General features: G+C 32.1%; 1 protein-coding gene across 3 annotated transcripts in view; it reads left to right on the top strand.

Moving 5' to 3' along the window:
* Window positions 1-23,504, top strand: part of LOC140057328 (uncharacterized) — a 138,415-nt gene that overhangs the window by 62,854 nt on the left and 52,057 nt on the right. For all 3 annotated transcript variants that reach the window (XM_072102946.1, XM_072102962.1, XM_072102953.1), the window contains 37 exons: window positions 326-453; window positions 676-777; window positions 1,195-1,252; window positions 1,655-1,678; window positions 2,477-2,661; window positions 3,001-3,111; window positions 3,587-3,632; window positions 4,646-4,927; window positions 5,020-5,276; window positions 5,435-5,588; window positions 6,816-6,980; window positions 7,239-7,343; window positions 7,817-8,013; window positions 8,457-8,552; window positions 9,082-9,163; window positions 9,652-9,845; window positions 10,372-10,470; window positions 11,540-11,588; window positions 11,953-12,074; window positions 12,500-12,607; window positions 13,892-14,069; window positions 14,451-14,504; window positions 14,864-15,051; window positions 15,441-15,585; window positions 16,299-16,547; window positions 16,878-17,092; window positions 17,231-17,347; window positions 17,715-17,805; window positions 17,990-18,463; window positions 18,904-18,981; window positions 19,406-19,564; window positions 20,430-20,719; window positions 20,904-21,063; window positions 21,309-21,455; window positions 21,705-21,985; window positions 22,535-22,700; window positions 22,978-23,496. In XM_072102946.1, coding sequence (XP_071959047.1) covers window positions 326-453; window positions 676-777; window positions 1,195-1,252; window positions 1,655-1,678; window positions 2,477-2,661; window positions 3,001-3,111; window positions 3,587-3,632; window positions 4,646-4,927; window positions 5,020-5,276; window positions 5,435-5,588; window positions 6,816-6,980; window positions 7,239-7,343; window positions 7,817-8,013; window positions 8,457-8,552; window positions 9,082-9,163; window positions 9,652-9,845; window positions 10,372-10,470; window positions 11,540-11,588; window positions 11,953-12,074; window positions 12,500-12,607; window positions 13,892-14,069; window positions 14,451-14,504; window positions 14,864-15,051; window positions 15,441-15,585; window positions 16,299-16,547; window positions 16,878-17,092; window positions 17,231-17,347; window positions 17,715-17,805; window positions 17,990-18,463; window positions 18,904-18,981; window positions 19,406-19,564; window positions 20,430-20,719; window positions 20,904-21,063; window positions 21,309-21,455; window positions 21,705-21,985; window positions 22,535-22,700; window positions 22,978-23,496 — 6,075 coding nt within the window. The remainder of the gene's footprint in view (window positions 1-325; window positions 454-675; window positions 778-1,194; window positions 1,253-1,654; window positions 1,679-2,476; window positions 2,662-3,000; window positions 3,112-3,586; window positions 3,633-4,645; window positions 4,928-5,019; window positions 5,277-5,434; window positions 5,589-6,815; window positions 6,981-7,238; window positions 7,344-7,816; window positions 8,014-8,456; window positions 8,553-9,081; window positions 9,164-9,651; window positions 9,846-10,371; window positions 10,471-11,539; window positions 11,589-11,952; window positions 12,075-12,499; window positions 12,608-13,891; window positions 14,070-14,450; window positions 14,505-14,863; window positions 15,052-15,440; window positions 15,586-16,298; window positions 16,548-16,877; window positions 17,093-17,230; window positions 17,348-17,714; window positions 17,806-17,989; window positions 18,464-18,903; window positions 18,982-19,405; window positions 19,565-20,429; window positions 20,720-20,903; window positions 21,064-21,308; window positions 21,456-21,704; window positions 21,986-22,534; window positions 22,701-22,977; window positions 23,497-23,504) is intronic.

Genomic DNA, 23,504 nt, shown 5'->3' with positions numbered 1-23,504 from the left:
GCCTAAATACATAGAATTTAAAAAAAAAAGTTTATTGGGGAAAAGGTGGAGATTGGTGCTTTACTTTCCAGAATAATGGAGTTTGTGAAAGAATAAAAGGGGACTGTGGTGTTGTTTATATTATTGTAAATGTGTAGTAATGTGTATCATGTTAAATATTTAGATGTTTTGACAGACCTTCCACAGTATTGTGTGCCACTGATGTCGGATGTCAGTAAATAATGTTACTATTATTCCATTTTTTACCAAAGTGTATCGGTAGCTTATTATGTTTGTCATAATGTTTTAAAACAGAATAATAAGTAACGCCTTTTTAACTTTGCAGAGACTACAACGGTTACAACTATGAAACCCACAACTACAACCGTCACAACGACATATACCACAAGTGAAGTCCCAACTACTGTACAGCCAACAACATTTAATCCATCAACTGTAACTCCTTGTGTTGAGGTATTAATTTTTTTTCAATATATTTTTCGATAGTTTTTCATGTTATACATTTTGGAAAACCTGATTTGTCAGTACCAATTGCAATATCAATTGACTAGAATCAGTACTTTCAAAATAGTTTTTTTTACAAGTGCATCATAATAAAATGAAATTTATAATGTAGTAGTGATTGATGGGTCAAACATTTGTTCAGTTACAGAGTAATTCTATTTAATTTAATAGGGAACAAAGACAGTGGTTGATGATTGTAACTCATGTTATTGTGTAGATGGGGAACAGGATTGTCGTAAAGATTGTAACAAAGATCCAAACTCATGTCCAGAGGTAAGGATGCTACAAAGTTGGACGGTAACAGTCGACAATAACTAGACATAACATACATTTTTCTTACATAAAAAAACATAAATTACAAAACATTTTCATTCTTTGATTATTGCTCTTACTAAATATTATTTTCATCATAGGCATCATAAATGGTTATCCTATAGTTGCAGGAATTAACTTTTCTAATAGTTCTTTTGTTTTATTTTTAAATACACATTTATCTGGTTATCGTATATCGTTATCGTCCTTATACATGGGCTAGTATATTTTAAATTTAATTTATATACAACTTTCTTTTTTATATATTGAATCCTCAGTTCATAAAATAATTATTTTTTAATTAGTTTGTAGCACCAGAAATAATCATTTTAATTAGAAGAAGTTACTAAATTTGTATTTATTGTATTGTATTTATAGGGAGAAAGGCTAGTTCATTCTGATAATGAATGCTGCTTTTGCGAACCTATTCCAACAAGTAAGTGTGTTTGCATAAATTTGAATTGTTTTTCAAGCTCATAAATAAAATGATGTTTAATTTCAATAACCTAATATTAAGTAGTTTGTGAATTGTTTTAAGCTAGGTGGATTTTAAAGGTTTAGAAGAACCTCTTTTCATGTAGGGCCTACATGTATGTAAAGTGAAAACATTGTAGGTTGTTTTAAAGGAGAGGGATTTTGAAAAAGCCTTTGTTGTGACAGCATTATGTCTGTATGTGCATCATGCATTAAGTGCTACATTCAGGGATGTGAATTTTCAGCTGTTTTTAATCAATTTTGATAACTCTCATAACACAAATCCGTTTTAGTGTGGAGTTTTTATTTTACTATTTGTTTACACCTCTGACTATTAAATGTTGTTTTTTTTTTATTTATATAGCTATATTTCCAACAACGGAAACTGGTAAGTGTTTATGTTCAGTATTATAATTTTTTATAGGATTATTTGGTCGTCTGTTAACACTAAAATCCAAATAATAATATTTAATAAAACAAAATGTTACTGTTTCAATAAATGTGAATCATGTCGCAATATCTTGCCTACCTTTTTATTCAATCTGATTGACAGGAATCTATTCAGATGTTATATAAAACAAATAATGAATGTGTAATATTCATAATGGTACAAATAATGGTATTTGGTTAATGATGAAAGGTTATATTTCACCTCATGCCATTATTTGTACCATTACACTCATAAACATTCATTATTTTTATAATATTCGCACATGTAATTAATATACAATGTTTAGCTTGTATTCTTTAACGCCTTTTTACTTGCATACTGTACTGTCTGAATAATTATGACATCCCATACGCATATTTCATAACATGATTTCTAGAGAAGATAAACGTGTAGAATGATCATCAAACATTTTTAAAATGAACTTAGTGCGGGTAAAAGTTCATCAGATAGTTTTTATACAGTATCATTATTTGTCAAAATACCTAGTGTATTTCTTATTTGTACATTATATTTGCATGATAACGTTAACATACACAATCTTCAAGTTGTTGTCTTTTTTTTGTAAATAAGTATATTAATGTCTACAAAGCTTATACACATTTTGAATTTCTTTCTGTATCTTAAATTTCAACGAAAATATTAAATCATGTACTCTTGGTTCTCTGCATTTTTCCAAGTATTTTGCTCAATTTATATGGGCTTAATATATAATTGTTTTTTTCATTTTAAATTTAGTTTGTTGTGAGGATTTCACCATTGGAGAACCTGAGTGCTGTAAGCATGTAGATGAGTGTGTTATTGGTACTGAATATAGCTGTGGTGTCGGATGTGTTTGTGAACCACCTCAAGTGTTTAATGGAACATCCTGTGTGTTCCAAGTCGAATGTCTTTGTGAAGATGACAAAGGCAATTTCTACAAGGTATGATAACAGGCGTTAGTCACAATATAAATGCTGCTGTACCTCCTTTTTAGAAAGTCTTGAGCCTCAGACAGTCGTGGTGTGATGATGAAGTTATGTACAGTTCTACATTATTATGGCTCACACAACTATAACATTTCTTAGTTTTCAATATAGGACATTTTAGTTCATTGACTGTCAAACTGTAGAATAGAACATTAGCAATGAAATCACTTCAATTAATTCAAATAAAGTTTGGATTATACTCGGTCAGATGCTGTAATAAAAAGAAAATCAATTTGGCGAATAATTCTACTGGTTCATGCTAACATAATAATCATCATTGTTATGTTCAAACAGCCAAAGACTTTCTGGGAAGATCCAAATGATCATTGCTCTGACTGTTCATGCTTTAAAGATGAGATCAAATGCAATAGAAAACCGTGTCCACAAGAACCAAACTGTGCAGAGGTATGTACAAAGAAATAAAACCATAAATATTATAACAATAAACACTTTTATTACCTTAGTGTGCTTATTTTTACAATATTTACCGCATATGAAATCTTTCTTCACACAAATGGAACAACCTCTCATATAGTTTTCATAAATATGATCCTGATGCTCATAACCGTGTGTGCTCACAGTCTTGTATACTTTTTGACAAGTTTACCTTTCAAACCTGTCCTACAAGTTTGAAAGATAGCTTTATAGATAAATAAAATCCAGACTGGCTCAGAATGTATTTTTTTTCCGGAAAGTTCAAATGTTCCTACATACCAAAATATATGGCTACTGTTTAAAAAATATATGTACCCCCAGGCTGTTTCCTCGTACAACTAATAAGACAACCACTCCTACAAGTACAATTTCGTTTTTAAAAAATAAACAAAAATTGTTCTAAAGCCAAAATAAATTGAAAAATATTGTTTTTTGTTATTGTTAGCATTTACGTTATTATCCTGATGGAGCCTGTTGTCCAGCTTGTAGAGGTTTGATGTTATTTTGTTTCCCTATTTTTTCTTTATACACTTTTTTTAGTAGGAACTATTTGTCCATGTAATTCTATTCCATGCAAGTTTTTGTTTTATCCATTGAGGTATTCATTTTTTCCCAATGTTATCGCAGTTCAATTAGTGAGTTTTCATAAAGAAGAAGACTACACAATCGATACCCTAGTTACACCCTTTACGCAATCACGCAGTCATTAAAAAATCGCATGCAAAAATGCTAGATAATTTACTAAGAAATTATTATTTCCATTGCGGTTAACAATAATTATAATTATTTTATAAAAAGTTCAGTAATCTTTAACAAAAATTGGTTATTCTTATTTTATACACTACATTTTTGGAGGCCATTAATAGTCCTTTCTTCTGTTGGAACCACTTTGTGTCTATATAGTTGAGTGGAGCTGTGGCTTGGTGGTTATGATGCTTGGCTACCAATCTAAGGGTCCTGGGTTCAAGTCCTGTCATATGTCAGGGTTTTTTCTCATGACAATTTACAACTCCACTCCCAAAGACTCAATAATAAGTCTTTGTTTATGTAGAGCATCTTGTGTATATGTTTGTCTTGTGAAATTATTAAATAGTTTATCCATCCTGTAATTGGCGGGTTACTCGCTGTTGGATGAGTATGAAATAAAATAAAAATAAAATAAAATGATCAAGTACTTAGAGTAATATCTATGTTTTTATCTCATAATTCTTAGAGTTTACTCAACCAGCATGATAATTTTATAGTCCTATTACACATTATTAAACTCTGTCTACACTATCGAACTATTTGTGTGATGTGCCCAAAATGGTAGTGATACATTTGCCCAAACGTGGTAGTGATGTAACATTAGTTTGATACGGTAGTGTAGACAGAGTTTTACTTATTATTTACAATTATGCCTTGACAGGTAAATAACAGAAACACTTCATCTTTTTTTTTTATTTGTTGTTTGTGTTTAAAAAAATGAATGACAAAAAATGCTTATTGTCGTCTACTTGTATAGAACCTACCACTTTACCAACTACAACAAAAATACCAACCACAGAGATGCCAACCACAACAGAAATGCCAACCACAACAACAGAGATGCCAACCACCACAACAGAGATGCCAACAACCACTACAGAGATGCCAACAACCACAGAGATGCCAACCACAACAGAGATGCCAACAACCACAACAGAGATGCCAACAACCACAACAGAGATGCCAACCACCACAACAGAGATGCCAACAACAACAGAGATGCCTACAACCACAACAATGCTACCAACTACAGAAATGGGTAAAGTTTAATGTCAGAATTAAAGTGTAGGAAATCAAATCTATTTCCAGTATTTAATTTTTTTTAATGAATGTTTCATTCATCTTCATTAGAATGTGTTGAGCCTCTGCGTCAAATCAAGGAAGGTTTGGAAAATATTCGACGAGTAAATGATGATAACGACTTAAATTCAGATAGATGGAGTATTGGTATTGATGATTGGCTAGAGGTTACTTATACTCAGCCATTGAGAGTAACAGGAGTTGATATCAAGAGTCAAGTTGAAGGAATTGTGTCTTTTACAGTTACATATGCACAAAATGGAAATGGAGATTTGACCACTATTGTGGATGGTAATGATCTCCCAGTGGTAAGTTTTAATTTTGTTTAGAATTCAAGTAATGTAAGGATTGTAGAAGCACACATGCACAATATGCTAACATAAATCAATGTTAACAGCACATTAAAAACGAAGAGAAGAAACTATTTCCAAATTAATCTATACAAACTAAATTTATCTATTTATAGGTTTTCGTCAAGGACCTTACTGGTAATAACGAAAAAGATAGAGTGCTGTTCCCTGGAGAAGGAATTAAGGATGTAACCAGGATAGATATTACTGTTGAAGATGTATCAGAAGGCATATCAGTGACTGTTGAATTTATTGGATGTATTGAGAATGGTAAGTTTATTGTCAATATATGTTTATTAATGTTCTTTATCTTAATTTTAAGACATAACATTTAAATAACCTCACCACACCTACCAGTAGTTTGACTAAAAGGGCAATACAGTATTATTTTTCTACACATCAGCGTCAAGTCATCGCCACTAATTGCCATTTTAATGTTTGACAACAAAAATGTAAACATTTGGGAAAGTGTATTTATGGTAGATTTAATAGATATGTAGATATATATATGTAGGACTGTTTTTCCAGAACCACCCATTATTGCATTTCGTAGACCTCCCAACCTTCGTGATATATTAGTCAGATCCAAATTTAAGAGTGAAATTAACTCTCATGACAGCCAAAATTTGGGCAGTCACCTTTGCGGCAAATCTTGCAAAACTTGTTCATTGGTTGATTCTACTGAAAAATTTAAGAGTAGCCAAACTGGCCACATTTTTCGGATAAGACAATCAATTAATTGTCTAACCAAAAACGTCATTTATCTCATATACTGTAATATTTGTGGTAAACAGTACGTCGGAGAAACAAAAAACACTCTCCGTATGAGAATGACACAACACAGATCAGCTATCAAAACATTAAAGCTTGATCAACCTGTAGCCGAACATAATTCAGCTGGTCACTCGATTGCAAATTTCAGAGTTATTGCAATATAGACCACGATGTCAAATGGAGCGACAAAACTCGCAAAGACAAGGAAAAACACTGGGAATTACAACTTAAAACCACAAAACCTTTTGGACTTAACATTAGGAACATACTCCCAGATCGGTAAAATTATTCCATTGACTACCAAAATTTAAGTTTCAATATTAACCGCCATTTAAGCTGTTTTTTTAGTCTCATTCCAAAATTGTTTATATCTCTACCAAGCTACCTTCTTTGTTTTATATTCTTATTCAGACTCCACCCTGTCGCCCTTGTTATATTTCTTTTATTCCTGTCCACCCAGGCAGCCCTTGCCAGCTTTTATACTATGACGTTATCCAAATTCCTTCACTGATGAAGGGCTAGTGTTGCTCGAAAGCTCTGCTAACTTTTCTGGCTGTTTTACTTCTCGTTTTGATTTAGCTTTTCGCTTTTATTTTGCATCTCCATTGAGATCCAGCCACTGATACCCACAACATTGTCATTTTTTCAGTAATTTGCCTTTGGATTTATATATATGTAGATATATAGATATATTTTTTAAATAATTTTATTTATTTCTTACAGAAATTACAACCACGACCACAACAGAGATGCCAACAACCACAACAGAAATGCCAACAACAACAACAGAAATGCCACCAACAACCACAACTGAGATGCCAACAACCACAACAGAGATGCCAACAACAACAGAAATGCCACCAACAACAGAAATGCCAACAACAACTGGTAAGCTTGTAGATGTTTAAGTTGAAATTACAATACAAGTTTCCTTCTAATTAAAGTCTTTGTTTCAAGGATTATATTGCAGAGACTTGAAATGTAATACTGTTGAGATCTATAGTAGTCTAGTGGTTAATATTACCATGTAAACAAAAGGGGGCAAGTTCAATTCCAGACAAATGATAGGTTGTAGATGTGGAAGGATTACTTTTACTAGAACCAACATGTGTTAATTTTATTTTTGATTATCTTTGTATCACTTAGTAACTACCATGAAACCAACAACCAGAGAACCAACTACCATGGAATCAACTACAATGGAGCCAACCACTATCAAATCGACCACTGTGATATCTACGACTCGTCCATGTAAGTATCAGTTGGAATTAACTTTCTGTACAGTCACTTTTGGAAACTAAGTTTCTATTGCAAACTTATTCTACTGCAGTTTTTGCAGTAACATAATTTTGACATGATCCCTCAATAATTATTACCACAATAATACACCTACTGCCCTATACACACACATATATAAATTAGAAGAAAAAAAAGAATAACATTATTACATAGTGTGATAACATTAGTGTAAGATATGATACTTTTACATTGATATGTTCATTATTGGTTGTATATTGTTGTATCAACATTTGATTTTGCCATGCAAACCTTCAAACAATATAATATTATTTCTGATGACTAGTAGTCAAATTCGAATGACCCAACATGATTTGGCTTCAGCTATCATTCAACTTAAAAAGAAGACTTTTTTAATTGGATTTCTTTCTATAAGAATGAATAACAGTATCAATAAAGTAACAATTATGACTCTTATTTCTGTAAAGGTAATCACAATAAAGTATGGTCTAACTGTTACTGTACACTGACTTGTGAAGACATTGCTGAAGGCAGAACTAATTGCTCGTCACCAGAATGTGTGCCAGGATGTAATTGTCCTGATGGAATGGTTGAAGATGGCGGTAGTTGCATCCATAAGGAAGAATGTAATTGTTATGATAGAGATACAGACAAAGTATACCCAGTAAGTGGTAACATTCTATTATGTAACCAATACGATACACCATTATTTCAAACAGAGAATCATGTCATTTTGCCTCTTAAAAGTGTATTGTGTAGTTACGGAAATAAAAAAAAAAACAGCAACAACCATATTTATAAACATTAAGTAATGACATCAAGTTGTTGAGGGTGTTCATCGCTTCTTGTGACTAAAGCACTAATATTAATTGGGCAGAAAATCTGCAATGCATAAATAAGGCCAACATGTAATTTATTTAAGTAATGAGTAATATATATATAGTAATATATAAATAGCTAATTTTTGTAGTTTGAAAATCTGGTCAAGCTCAGTAATTGTTTGTCCAGGGAGCATAATTGTTTCAAATGTTTCTAAAGTATTGAATATTATGATTCAATTTATGTATTTAATTAACCTAACCTTCGTTTTCTTGATTTTTTTTGTAGTATGGACACGTTTTCAGTAAAGAATGCGAGACATGTTCTTGTTTTGATGGACTTGAATGTGAACAAGACCGCTGTCGTATTAGAAGCTGTCCTGCGGTAAATTTTGCTGCTCCTTTTTATATACATTTTGAATCCTGAGACTTTACTACTTTAGTAGTACGACAGATCCTACACATCAACAATTTCATTAGTATTAAAGAATCTTAAATGTCCTAATATATGATAGAACTGTGCTTGCAAAACACTGTTTTGTAATAATTCTGATTTAACTCATGTTAAATGTTATAAAACACCTATTTTTGTATACCTATGACTTTTTATATATTTCTAATTTTCTTTTCAATAAAACGAATTTCTTTCTTAGACAAATAAAGATCCTGTATTCTAACCATTTAATGTTAAACATACTTTTAGGGTTTTCCATATATCTGTTAAATATATATAATATAATATAATTAAATCAAATAATTATAAGATGATTGTAGTTCAGGTAATTTTTTTTTATGCGCCTTAATATTATATAATAAGGTGCAATAAAATATTGTATGTATGTAGGCCTATGTAAGTAGGCCTATGTAAGTAGGCCTATGCATTATGCAGGTGAATAGAATTGTTGTTATTGCAGGGCACTGTGTTAGTGGACAATAGAATTGACTGTTGCAGTTGCCAACCTGTGACCACACTGCCACCACCAACAACAGTTGAACGTAAGCAACAGTATTCTATTTTTTATGAACTATTTTGAATCTATAAAACCTAAAAATGCTGTAAAATAAACAGAGATTTTAAACAACCCAAAATGACTATTTATACTACGAACAATAAAGAACGAATAGAGATTTTTATTACAGAAAACCAAAAAAAAAAGTTTTCATCCTAGAATTAATAATTATACTGTCTGATGAAAATAATGTTTTTTTTTAATCCAATCAATGATCATAAGAACAACATTGTAGTATCATCACTACATCTACTTATTATCGATCATTGATAAAATTGGGGTTACATTTTTAAAACTTGGTTTCAATTTGCTTGAGAAATTGAATTTGAATTAGATCAAGGTTCTATGGTAGTAATATTCTTAAATATGGTAGTGATATGATATCATCATGTCTATTTATATTGGTACATCACATTTTTTTTTCACATACAATTTAAGAGTGTAAACCAAGTTTTTTTTTCTTTTTTCGGACAGCTTGTACACCTCCATTTGAATATCGCGAGTATTGTGATTGCCATGAGACATGTGAATCTTTACGACTAAACCATGAATGCACATTAAACAACTGTAGAGCAGGTTGCCATTGCCCAGAGGGATACATGCGTGAAGGTGACACATGTGTGAAGACTGAGGAATGCCCATGCATGTATAATAACAGAAAATTAAACGTATGTATATACAGTATACATATATATTTGATTCAAAATCAGAATTAAAGTATGTAGTGTACTATAAAAATTTATTTGTAACGCTCTTTGTTCAATAACATCGATATATATTTCTTTATGAACATGTTTGAAAATTATAGATCGATAACATCAGATACATTTGTGTTTTTTAATATAAAAATGTATGTGATGTTATTATGGGTTATCTTGGGAATACAGTACTTCACGCCGTACACTATATGAACTTTGATTACTTATGCACTTAAAAACGATTTACCTCAATAAAAGTAGACACTTCCAATACACGATACTGTATTTATTTATGTTAATTGAAAGCTATATGCTTTAGGCCTATTCCTAAATAATATAACTATTTTTCACAAAATTAATAAACCCTTCAAACAGTCTTGATCGACTGTATATAAACGTCTTTCAGCTTCAGCTATTTATATCCTTGTCTTGATACATAATTGTCTAGAATTAATTAACACAACTAATTGTGGTATTGGAATTCATTTTTTTACAGTATGGTGATACAATTGAAGTTAGTGCTTGTGAAGAATGTGTGTGTGAAAAGAATCAAGAACTAAACTGTACCAAATCATGCAGTGAAGTCTGCCCTCAGGTTAGATTATACTTAATGTAATATTAATTGAATAATAACAAATATTAAACATTGTTTACCCAGCTCACTGCAGTTCACACTCAATATCATTGTCAAGTTACTTCCAAATTTCGTAGTTTGTAAGAAGCAACTAAACTATATTTCTGAAGTTACTCCAGTTGACTTGAGTTTAGTGGTCGCTCATGATTTATCTTTTTATATTTTACTAATAATACCGGCTTTTATATTTAGTAAACGTTCACACGACTGTCACGTCTACATGGGTCATGTAAGAACTTTTAGATTAGGTGGACATTTATGTTGATGTGCCAGTGAACGTATGACGTAATGGCCTTGGGATCTAACCTTGTAATCTCTATCCATGGTGTTATTCCACCGTGATGGCCCGGTGATATAGGGTAGGCTAAGTGTGTAGCTTAGGCCTAGCCGAGATCCTTAATTTTCTGAATGAAGGCTGGTATCCTAGTGATAAGATCCAGGCCATAATCTGTATTATTAAAAGCTTTATTTAAAATTACCAATACAAATCAATAATTGACAGTTTGCAAATATAATTTGACTGAAAATACTACTTCATTCTCAAGAAATCAATGCGAGATTCTCAGCCATGATTTAGGGTAAACTTTTGCAGTTTTATGACGTCATACGTCTACTGGGTACTCATGTCACAGAGGGAACATCAACAAATTTGCTAGTCGACGTACCAGTCGCCTAGCACATATCATAAACGTACTAGGGTAGCAGTCGACGTGAAAATCTAAAAGTCCCGATTACTAATTTAATCTTTTAAATCTCTATTTTACTTAATAGTGATACTGTAACTTTGTAGTTTTAAGTCCTGCCTATGCTATCCTAGCCACCAAAGGATTGGAAGGCTAGCATCAAACACAACAAACAGCTCCACAATACTGTTTTCCCATCATGAAATTAGTGATGTTTAGTTTGTTGAATTTCTTTTTTCATTAAATTGTGTTGAAATAAAACGAATTGTTTTTTTTTGTTTTATAATTTATTAATTTTTAATTGCAATCATAAAAGTTTTACTATGTATTGTTTATAATTTATCTAGGATGAAGTTTTGATATTTCCAGAGAATGATTGCTGTTATTGTACAAAACGTAAGTACAAATCATGTATACAGCTTTGTCTACCCTATCAAGGTAGTAGTTTGACAGAAAAACTGTGATGCGCTTGTATATTTACATATGTGGGCAAATCACTACAATACTTTGTGCACATCACACTTTTTCTGTCAAACTAGTTTGATAGTATAGACATAGCTTTACACATTTACCTTTAAAATCAAAACTAGAGTGCGTATAGTTATTCATAAAATAAGTTAATGTTATTTACAATTAAACAACCTGAAGAAAATACTAGAATGGTGTTAGTTGGAAAAAGAAAACTAAATATTTCTCTAATACATATTACTTAATAGTACTATAGTAATAAATAATTTTATTTCATATTTTATTTCAACAGTTACTACTATTAATCCAACAACGTTGACAACGCTGTTAAGTACTATGACCACAAATAACGCTACTGTAGTAACAACTCCGTACAAGTGTAATGGATGCCTCTTGGATGATGTGTGCATTGCAGTATGTATATTTTTGTTCTTCTCAAACAGACATATCATTAGCATTTTCTGTTCCTTTGAAACTAAATAATCTTCATTTTCCCTTTTTTTTAACCAACCAAATATACATTACAAAAAAATAATAAATAAAAAAGGACTAAGATGACAGTCACATAAAAAAAATCACTATAACATAAGTATGCTACTGTTGATATTACATATTAATTATACAACAGTGATATAAAAGAAGTGCTCCTCTGAGATTCCAAATTCTCACTGCCATGTTCATAAACATCCCTGTAATCCTCACTTGTTTTTTCAACGTAAAATATTCAATATACATTTCAAAAGTAAAACTAAAGGCACACCACCATATTCCATTTGTTTTTTATGAGTATATCCATTTATATATTATTTAGATTTATTATAAGATTTCTTTTTTTTTAGTTCAATTCAACATGGCATAGTGAAGATAACTGTACAGAATGTAAATGTATGACCAACGGAAATGAGTTCTGTAAATCTATTCAGTGTCCAGTTTATGAGTGCCCAGAAGTAAGTCCAGAGTTACTTGTTATTTTCACTTACATAGATCAAGCCAATATAAGCAGAGGAAGCTGAGGTCACCTTGCTAAGATCGGAACTTGTAATAGTTACTTGACAAATTCATACTAGTTGTAGTTACAGTAGCGACCTTTGATATAACGGAGCTCAGCATTCTGTTGTTAAATTGCCTTAGATATAGCTATTGTAAATGGTGATTTTCATGTGTTCCAATTACAGTATTTTGACTGCTTATGCAGTATGGTCTGGTTTTATTTAATAAGTATTTATACCAAAGAGGTTATATATAGATTGGCTAGAGGGCGGACGTTATCACAACCTAGACATTCAAACATGCTAGATATTTTGGAATAATATACTAAATATAATGTAAACTATGGCAGCCATTTTGAATGCACTCCATTTACTTTTGTAATCACTTTGATTCTGCATAGTTGATGGTCTAGTAGTTATACAGTGTACTGTAAAACTTATATACTGGAGCCAATGGGCTTCATTTCATAGTACAGTTTTTGATATGTCTATCTTTTAGAGATTCTTCTTCTTTTTGCGATATAGTTTTAATAATAATTTTAACGAACTAAAAAGGGTGAGTGGGGGTGTCGTTTTTTTCAAAATAAATGCTGTACATTTTTTTAATAGGTACTAAAATATGGTTTTTGAAACATTCTCTTCCAATTTTACATATTTTGCCAACATAAAAGATGAAGAAGATACAAGATGCGAAAAATAAACTGTAAATAATGTGTGATGTAAACACAATCATACAATATTAGTCTGCATAATATATATATGGGCTTTTTTTTATAGATTAATTTTGTTAAATTGTTAACATAGGGACACGGGACTTATTTATGAGGTTTTACGGTGTATTATATATAATATGGATTATTTTTTATTTTATTTTATGTCTTTAGCCAATAGTGAATTAATCACTGTCCTATCAGATAGGTGATAATCCCCTGATACAGGGGCTATTTTTTTAACCAGTTTACCGGGGTAACCCCTTACTCTTCTTGAATAATGAACTGGGTTCTTTAAAGTGCACACAGGTTATAACTGTGTACACTGGACCTATGGTTTATAGTCCTTATCCGAGAAGACTTGTTCCACCACCAGAACTAGGAGCGAGTCGGCATCGAACCCTTGCATGAATGCATGAAGTAAAATAATATGCAGGAGAGTGACTATGATCAAACTATTGTTTTTTTAAAGCAAAGTTTAATTTTGAACAGACTTTGGTTTCTACCTTTACATGTACAATTGATTTTACAGGGATATTATGGATATGTACCTGAGGGTAAATGCTGTAAGGAATGCTTTTTAAATGTGTGCACTGATTTGATGAGCCCATGCAGTCCCCATGATCCCTGTATCTCTGACTTTCTAGTTTGTGATGGAAAATGTGACTGCCCTCCTCGTTGTCGTGATGAACACCCAGATCAATGTCAAAGTAAGTATAGCATTTAAATATATTTTAACATTAAAGTCAAATGAATAAGTTAATAAACAAGCAATTACAATAATTATTCAAGTTATGTGAAATATGTTTTTTTATTAAATTGTCTGAATTAAATTGCCTGAATAAAAAATCCTTGTTTTCCTTTACTAATAAATTGTATTTGCATATACAGCATATTAACGCAAGAATGTATTCTATGCGATCCAATTTTATGCTAAAAAGCTAGATATATTTTATTAATTTACTAAAAATTATTTGAACGACGGCACCCATTTTGAATGGTCCCTTCTCCAAAACACCAGTTAGAAAACAATAAACTGGAAATAATGTATGATGTAAACTCATTTGTAATGTTATTTTTAATTACTTTAGACACAACAACAACAGCAACAACTAGCACTGAACCAACGACAACACCTTATAAACGTAAGCTAAAATTATCTTAAGTAATTAGGAGGTTTGAAATACAGACTTACTAATTATTCTAGAAGGAAGCTCTGTTTTCAACTGTAATGTGTCGTATAGGAACTTTTTCTTTTCTACATTCTACATTAAAATAAAAAGAGTATTAGTCCCAATTGGATTTGAAATCCCATCTCATCATAGTTCTAGTTAAAGTAACAATAATTAAATAAATAAATTCATACTTCATACATTATTTTACTTTCATTCAATTAAAATTTGATTAGTTTTAATATAGGTCTTATGACATATAAACCAGTTTTGGAAATAAATTTCCCTGGAAACAAAAATGACATTAAAACAATTAATGTGTTTCTATGCAGCATGTGTACCTCCTGAGGAACAGGTGCCTTGCCAACCAGGAAGCTGTCGGGAAGATGTTTGCCATAATGTGGAATGTGAGGAATACACCGAGTTTTGCTGTGCTTGCCAAGGAGACCGTGTATATAATGGAACACATTGTATTCCCAAGCACAACTGTCATTGTACCTATAATGGTCAAACTTACAACGTAAGACATACTGTCTGTGTTGCATCATACTTTTAAATTAGCAGTGTTAGCATTTCAACTATATTTTGCTTATAATATTTTTAAAAGTCCAATCAAATGACATGATCAATAGGAATAATAATATCATTGTATCTCAACAATAGTATTGTTCTTACTAATAATTACGTTATTTGATGGGACGTGTGAAAATATTTTTTCATCAAAGGCAGCATAGATGGTTATCATAGTTCTAGAATAAACAATTTTTAGATTTCTTGTTTTATGTAGGAAAAATGCACACTTACATATTTATCGACGAACGTTATAGTCCTAGTGTAAATGGGTTTACGGTTAGTATGCTATAGCAGTAATTGAATATATTAACAAATACACATTTTGAATGAATAAAGGTTGGAGAGAAGTGGTACCCAGAAACATGCAGAGAATGTTTATGTGAGGGAACTAAAGTGGATTGTTATGATCAAAGAGACTGTATAACGACGACAACAGTAGCAACGACCTTTTTACCAACAACCATGCCAGAGTCTACAACAGGTACACGACTCATAACTTTTAAATACATTCGTTCATACACACATACATACATTCATTTTATTTGATGGTAACATATAGACTGTACCTCTATAAATAATGACATGCATTCTATGTTATAAAACACCCTCAAAATAGAAAGAATAGCCCAGCATAAATGTAATAATGGATTTAATTGGTAGATCCTGGTTTAAAGTGTATATTGTTTACTATAAAATATCAAAAGTTATAAATACAGTTATTAGTATAAACCCCAGTTAATTTTTAGTGGTAAAGCATCGTGAAATAAAAAGTGGTACTACATGACTTTTTCATATTATAAGATAGGAAATTTATTCCACGATGCTCATTTTGCTTTACCACTGAATATGCTGTTACAAAGGTTTATTAAATAAACAATAGAAATGTTATACTCAGAGATAAACTTTAAACAATCTACTATCTAAATGTACCTCCTCGGCGCTACAGTGCTGTTTCTCACAAGTTAGTAAACACATTTGGAGTCAAACACAAGGTAGGTGCGAAACTGCAGTAGTGCTGATTTTCCTTCAAAAAAGTAGTTATGGGGCTTATTTTGTGTGCTATCAATGGTAAGGTTAATTAAATTTGGAGTCTAGATACAAGGTGCGTGCAAAACATCTAGTCTTCACTCCTAATATTTAGACATTTATCATTCATGCTTTTTGTTTTGTTCTAATTTTTCTCGATATTTTCAGAGTTTGTTTGTGGTAATGATTGTAACTGTGAAATCGATTGTAATGGAAGAAACCGAGATGGGAGCTGTCTGTACAACAGGCCGGAATATTGCCGTCATTGTAGATGTGTTGCACCTTTAGTTCAAGATGATGGCTATTGTCGTGTACCATCAGAAGAATGTACTACAACCATGCAACCAACAACAGAGTTATCAACCCCAGCACCAACAACTACAATTATTACAACTACTAACATTCCAACAACAACAGGTAATAACTCATTTGCTAGTGGAAATGTTTTGGTGGTTATAGTGAGTTCTTTCCAATTCCAAGGTCCATGGTTCAATCCTGACCTAATGGTCTGTAAGACAATTTTTTCTTTTTATTTTGAAATGATGTGTGTCCGTAAATCTTTTCTTTGACCTTACATTACTATACAATGTATATCAGTTTTTTTTTTTTATGTTTTATATTTGAATTTGATATTTTTTAATATAAGATTGTTATGATTGATATACTGAAAACTATTGCTATCGAATTGAAAATGTTTCATGATAAAATAAAATAAGTGAAATAAGTTATACTGTTTTACTTATTTAGTTTGCACTGAACCATGTAAGGTGACTATAAACTGTGAGGAATATGACATGATCACCCTTGCCAGAGATGCATTGTTTGAAATTCTTCTGCAACGTATCGATGACAGTTGTCTGGTTCATGATTGCTTATGCCCAGCCAGATCTTTCAAGCTTGTTCATTCTGACAGAAGAGCTATCTGTGTCAATGAAATAGAAAGTGATACATGCGAATGTGAGGTACGTTATAAAGAAACCACGTTCACACGACATTTAGTTCTGTCTCAAATACCAACAGCAATACAAGTATTACTAAAATTGTTATATCATTATTATAAGATTTTGTGTGACTGATGCATTATTTTTTATATTTTGTAGGAGAGCTATTGGCTTGCAGATTGCCAGTACTGTGATTGTGTTTATAATGAAGAGTTGGCAGGTAACCGCTATGATTGTAAGCAGGCTTGCAATCTGACCCAAGAAGATTGTGCAGAGGTAAATTACTGAACAATTGAAGTATAATGCAATGTTGGAAAAATAATGATTGAAGCATATTGCCCCTTATTACTCAAAAAGTTCAAAAAATAAATATTTGTTTCTATTCTTATGAATTTTAACATTATTTACAAATTTAAAATGACTGTTTGGTAATTGTTGTTTCATTTACACAACAAAATACCACATAATCGTAGATTGGTTTGTGATTTCTTTTTTTAATTTTTTTTTTAATTAAAGAGAATATGTCCATTAGATATTCGACAACCAAGTTGAGAAAGTTGATATCATTTAAATATACCATGTGCTATTTGTATTCACTTATTATTGTTAACATTTTATATTGATAATTTTTTTTCTGAAATAGAATGAAATATTACAAGATGATGGAGAGAATTGTTGTTCTTGTATCCCAACTACAACAACGATCACAACTATACAAACAACCATTACACCAAGTATGTATTCTTGCGTGATACATATTCCTATTGATAGACAGAAACACTATATATAACCAAATGAACAGTATATTTATGAGTTACCTTCAAATGTATACAGTCTATGGATTTTGTTGTCTAGATGTTTACCTAGAATTTAGGATTTCAGTGAAATCATTATTATTTTGTTTTTTTTTTTCTTTAGCTCAAACTACTACGATTACTACTAAGGTGACAACTGAAATGCCAACCACCACAACAGAGATGCCAACCACCACAACAGAGATGCCAACCACCACAACAGAAATGCCACCAACAACAGAAATGCCAACCACCACAACAGAAATGCCACCAACAACAGAAATGCCAACCACCACATCAGAAATGCCACCAACAACAGAAATTCTAACAACGACTACAGAGATGCCACCAACAACCACAACAGAAATGCCACCAACAACCAAAATGCCACCCACAACTAAAATGCCAACAACAACCAAAATGCCACCCACAACAAAATTGCCACCCACAACCAAAATGCCAACCACAACAATCATTCCAACAACAACCAGAATGCCAACTACTACCAGAATGCCAACTACAACCAAAATGCCAACCACAACGAAGATGCCACCATCAACAACATTACTTCCAACCACAAAGCATCACACTACTGCTAGTAAGTATTTTTACCACTTATAAATTTAGCTGCCTGTAACCTTATTCTGCCCAAACAACTAATTTATTATTAAATATTATTATTTATAGCCTTTCCTTTAAACAGATAATATTGTAGGATTCTTTTGCTCATTTTTATTTGATAATTTTTACATCATATCTTCTTTATTTTCTTACATATAATACCTTCTAATACATTTCATACATGTTCATACTGTCTTTTCTGTCTAGACACATTACCTTTAGAATATTTTACCTTTATTTTTTATCGCAAGTTGCCAACTCAAATTGAAATAATTATGTTTTAATTAACATATTCCAATCTCAGTTTGAAAAACAAGACTTGACAATTCTTTGAACTGCTGTGAATTATTGTTTTTTTTATTTATTTTTTTGCTTTTAAATCATTGTGTAAAATACATGTTTTCCTTTGTTTTATAGTCAAGGAAAGCAATAGAACCACTGCGCCTGTGGTTACTGAAATATTCACTAAAGAACCTGAATCTACGACAGTAAATCGTATGTATAACATTGTATAATAATATGCATAACCTTTAGTTCGTCATGTTTTTGGAGGGCTCTCTGAAATTGCTTACAGCTTCCATTGATTTTAACAAACAATTTACGTCTGTAATTATTTTTTTAATACATTTTGGTACAGTTTTTGGCCTACACTGTTTGCGAAAAGAAACACCCAGTTTCATACCTAGAGTATTCATATTAATAAATGACACGAAATAGTAAAAAAAAAAAAATTATAGAATAATACATTCTTGAAGTAGTTACAGTCTTAAGTAATTCTGAAAAATACCATATTTAAAATGTTGCTAGGATTTTAAAAATACTGCTTTCTTCAACCATTATAATAATACAACAGCAACAATATACAGCTGTCTGCATTTCTCATACTAGACTTATTTTTATATTATTTTATATTCCATAGCTACCACTACTCGGGAAACAACTACAATGGGGAGCACTACTCGCGTCACAACGGTGACTACAAAACCAACAACTACAACTATGACCACAGTTACAACCAATCCAACGACCACAATGATTGTGGAGACAACAGAATACGAACCTACATCCACCCCAAGTTGTAAGATATCATACAGTCAACTCTCCCAATACCGGACACCTTTGGGCCGGCCAAATAAGTCTGGTTTTCCGGAAAGTCTGGTATTCGGAATGTGTTTTTAATGGTAAAAATAAATTTGGGACCTTTTGGTTCTCAAAAAAAGTCTGGTATTGGGAGAGTTTCTGGTTTTCAGAGAGTCCGGTATTGGGAGAGTTGACTGTATATATATGTTTAAGATTTGAGTTTAGAAAATAAGTTGAACTTTAATTACCATTGGTCTTCAGTTGTGCATTTTTTGATACAAAATAAATAAAACTTTATTTGTTTTCATAATATATAAAAAAAGAAATTTATTAACATTAATTTCGATTTAAAAATATACAAACATAATCTGACTAAAAATAACAAATTGTGTATACAGTAACAATAAAAAAAACGTAAATTTACAAATTTACATTCTTTAGAGCGCTTGTGCTAACAATATTATTAGAGTTTTGCACATGAGAATTTCCCAATCAACATTACACTGTTCGTAAAATAAAATACCAGACCTATTTAGGCTATGACATGTAAAGGATGCATTGGGTCATTCATGATTTTTGTGTATTTTGAGTTCTACATAGTTTCATCGTTTTGAGACAGTGTGTGATATTAAATGTTGTGATACATAGTGCACCTAGTCGTCGTTAGACATTGCGCTTATCTCTTGTGTTCGGTCTTTTTTTATGTTTGCCAGCCATGTTGTTTATAAGTCTTCATTTTGGTTTTCTAGTCTTTCGCTGAGTCTCTCTGAGTGCGACCTTAGCTGGTGTGTATTCATTTAATCACATCACGAAAAACTCTGATTGTAAAAATTAATAATTATAACCATTATTATCAATAACAGCTGAATGCGGTGAACGTCTTCAAGATCTAAGTGTTCTTGATCAACTAAGGGAGTTCATTGGCGGTGATGTGGATAGTGAAGCAATAACAATGCTTGACAGTGATTCTCCATGGATCCCAGATTTGTCTGCAATCAACTCTGTTAAAGCATCATTTGATCGCCCAGTAATACTTGCTAAATTGAAAGTTGCAACACGGGGCTTTGCAGGTACTCTAAGGGCCACCCTTGATTGGACACTGACCGACACAAAGGAAACGCAATCATTGGTTGATAGTGATAATCAACAAAAGGTATGTCTTTCTTAGGGACCATATCAACATTATTATACTGCAGTTATTGCAGTAACTATTGTTTAATCGTTCGCTTGTTTATGCAAATATTTAGATAGATTAATATACACTGTTTATTGTAGTATCTAGCTCATAAACATCTGCATGGATTGCTGAATATGTAAACTATTTCATTTATTTTTAGATTATCTCAATTGATGTTGAAGATGGACAAATACTAAGTAAATTCATCCCATCTTCCGACATGCCAGAAATTGATGATGTCACAGTAAACTTCATTGATCTACCCTCAAAGATTGGCACTGGTTCTTTAACCTTTGATTTTAGTGGATGTATTGCACAAGGTAAAATACAACCTTTCTCTATAATGTGCAATCTTTTATAGTACTTAGTACTCAGTAATGTAGATAAAAGTCGGTAAATAGATCAACATTATGTCTGTTTGTTTCAAGAATTTTTTTAGATAAGTTACTAATATCACACAGTCAATCAAGTTATATTCATGTCTTTAGTGGTGTATTATGCGTGACATGTATTTAGGCATATATGTATACATATTATAATATTCTAATTTGTAATTCAATTTAAGTTGAGACCACAACCATAACAACTACCGAGGTGACCACAACCCCAACAACAACTATGTCAGAGACTACCAAGATGACCACCAAAGTGGTGACCACACCTTACATTTCATCAACTACTAAAACCACAAAGAGTGTAACCACTACAAAACGTAAGTTATTATAAACTTCAAAATGACCACCCACTTGTTGCTTTTGTTTTTTTGTCCGCTTTTGCACTGCCATGGAAAAATTATGTACATGGTGAATCTTACTTACTTTAAAAATCAAAGCTTGTTTACACATAGCAGTTTACACATTGTATTCATTCTCTCAATCTACATATTTGTGAACTACTGTATTTAAATAGTTTTATTTTAGAAGGTTTTTACAAATAAATTACTTTCTTAAACTCCTTTTAGCACCTTGTCAAGAGGACCTCACAACAGAGGAAGGAGTACGTACAACCAGCGAAGGAGATGAATATGCTAGTCTGACTGAATTCAAAGAAGGTGTTGAGCCTTGGATCACAAGTATTCTTAACCAATTTGTTGAGGTTGAATTCTTGGCACCAGTAAGAGTCACTGCTGTTGACACATTGCTTGATACTACTGGTGGAATCTCAAGTTTTGAATTATCATACAGACAGGGAGAGGAGTTCATATTTGTCAAAGATTCTGAGCTTCCAGAAGCAGAAAACAAGGTAGGTAATTAGTGGTACTGAAGTAGTTAGGTGGAACATGCTTGCCTTCTAATACCAGTATCTTATGTTTAGATCCCAAACTCTCAAAGCTCTCAAGGTCAAAGTAGCAGAGGTTTATTCTTGAAAACGATGCATATAAAACATTTGTATAGTTTCTCCGCATCTATGTGCCAGAAGAGTAATCAAAATCTGCATTATTTCTATTTCGCTTTATTGGTGTTGCTAACTCAATAGTGTAAACCATTGAGTAACACATTTGCTTTTTTAAAAAAAATAATGTTATTTTATCACATTCTACCATATTGTCATTTACCCTGACATCACTCATTCTTAATTTTAGAACACAACACTAAGTTTCAGCTCCTAAACTGGTTAACTACACATCATAATTCTATTTATCATTTGTTGTAAACCTGAATCAGCGAATTTATTTAAACCGAGGCAATCTAATAACAGGACACTGAGCTCGCCTTGCCAATATTGGCTCCAACAAATACCAACAGTATTGCACTTTGTATATATTCTCTTTGGTTGTTTTTCTTGGTTTAGGTGTTTGAAGTTGATCAACAGCAAGAAAATCGTGTAAGAACACTTCTTGTGGAGGAGCTGAGAAATGTTATTGCTATTAGAGTATATGTTATCGACAGAGTTATTTATGATGATAGTGTTGAAACATTCCCGGTTAAAGTGGCAATTATGGGATGCAGTGAAACTGGTAAGATTATACTGTATTTATTATTTCAATAAACACTCCGACGTTTATTCGAAGCGGCATTTATTTGAAGGTAGGTGTTTCTGTATACTGTACAATATGATAACAATATCAAGAAGTGATACAATATAGTAAAAATTGTATTGAAATACTTAGTTAATATTAGATCATGGAAGTCGATGAATACAATATTGTGTATATAGGTTTTTATTGTGATGGTGTGTTTAATTGATCAAAATGTACAAAACACAACTTTTCATAATCGTCGTATTTCTTTTAGTTCCAACCGTGACAACTGTATTTACACAAACAACAACAGTTACTGAGCCACCGACAACAGAGATGCCAACAACCACAACAGAAATGCCACCAACAACCACAACAGAGATGCCACCAACAACAGAAATGCCAACAACCACAACAGAGATGCCACCAACAACAGAAATGCCATCAACCACAACTGAGATGCCACCAACAACCACAACCGAGATGCCACCAACAACCACAACAGAGATGCCAACAACAGAGATGCCGCCAACAACCACAACCGAGATGCCACCAACAACCACAACAGAAATGCCACCAACAACCACAACAGAGATGCCACCAACAACCACAACAGAGATGCCAACAACCACAACAGAAATGCCACCAACAACCACAACAGAAATGCCACCAACAACCACAACAGAGATGCCACCAACAACCACAACAGAGATGCCAACAACCACAACAGAAATGCCACCAACAACCACAACAGAGATGCCAACAACAACAATGTTGCCAACTACAGAAATGGGTAAAAGT

This window comes from Antedon mediterranea, chromosome 1, assembly GCF_964355755.1.
Source record: "Antedon mediterranea chromosome 1, ecAntMedi1.1, whole genome shotgun sequence".
Classification (NCBI taxonomy): domain Eukaryota; kingdom Metazoa; phylum Echinodermata; class Crinoidea; order Comatulida; family Antedonidae; genus Antedon; species Antedon mediterranea.
Note: the sequence above shows the minus strand (reverse complement) of the source record. Positions and strands in the feature narration are given on the sequence as shown.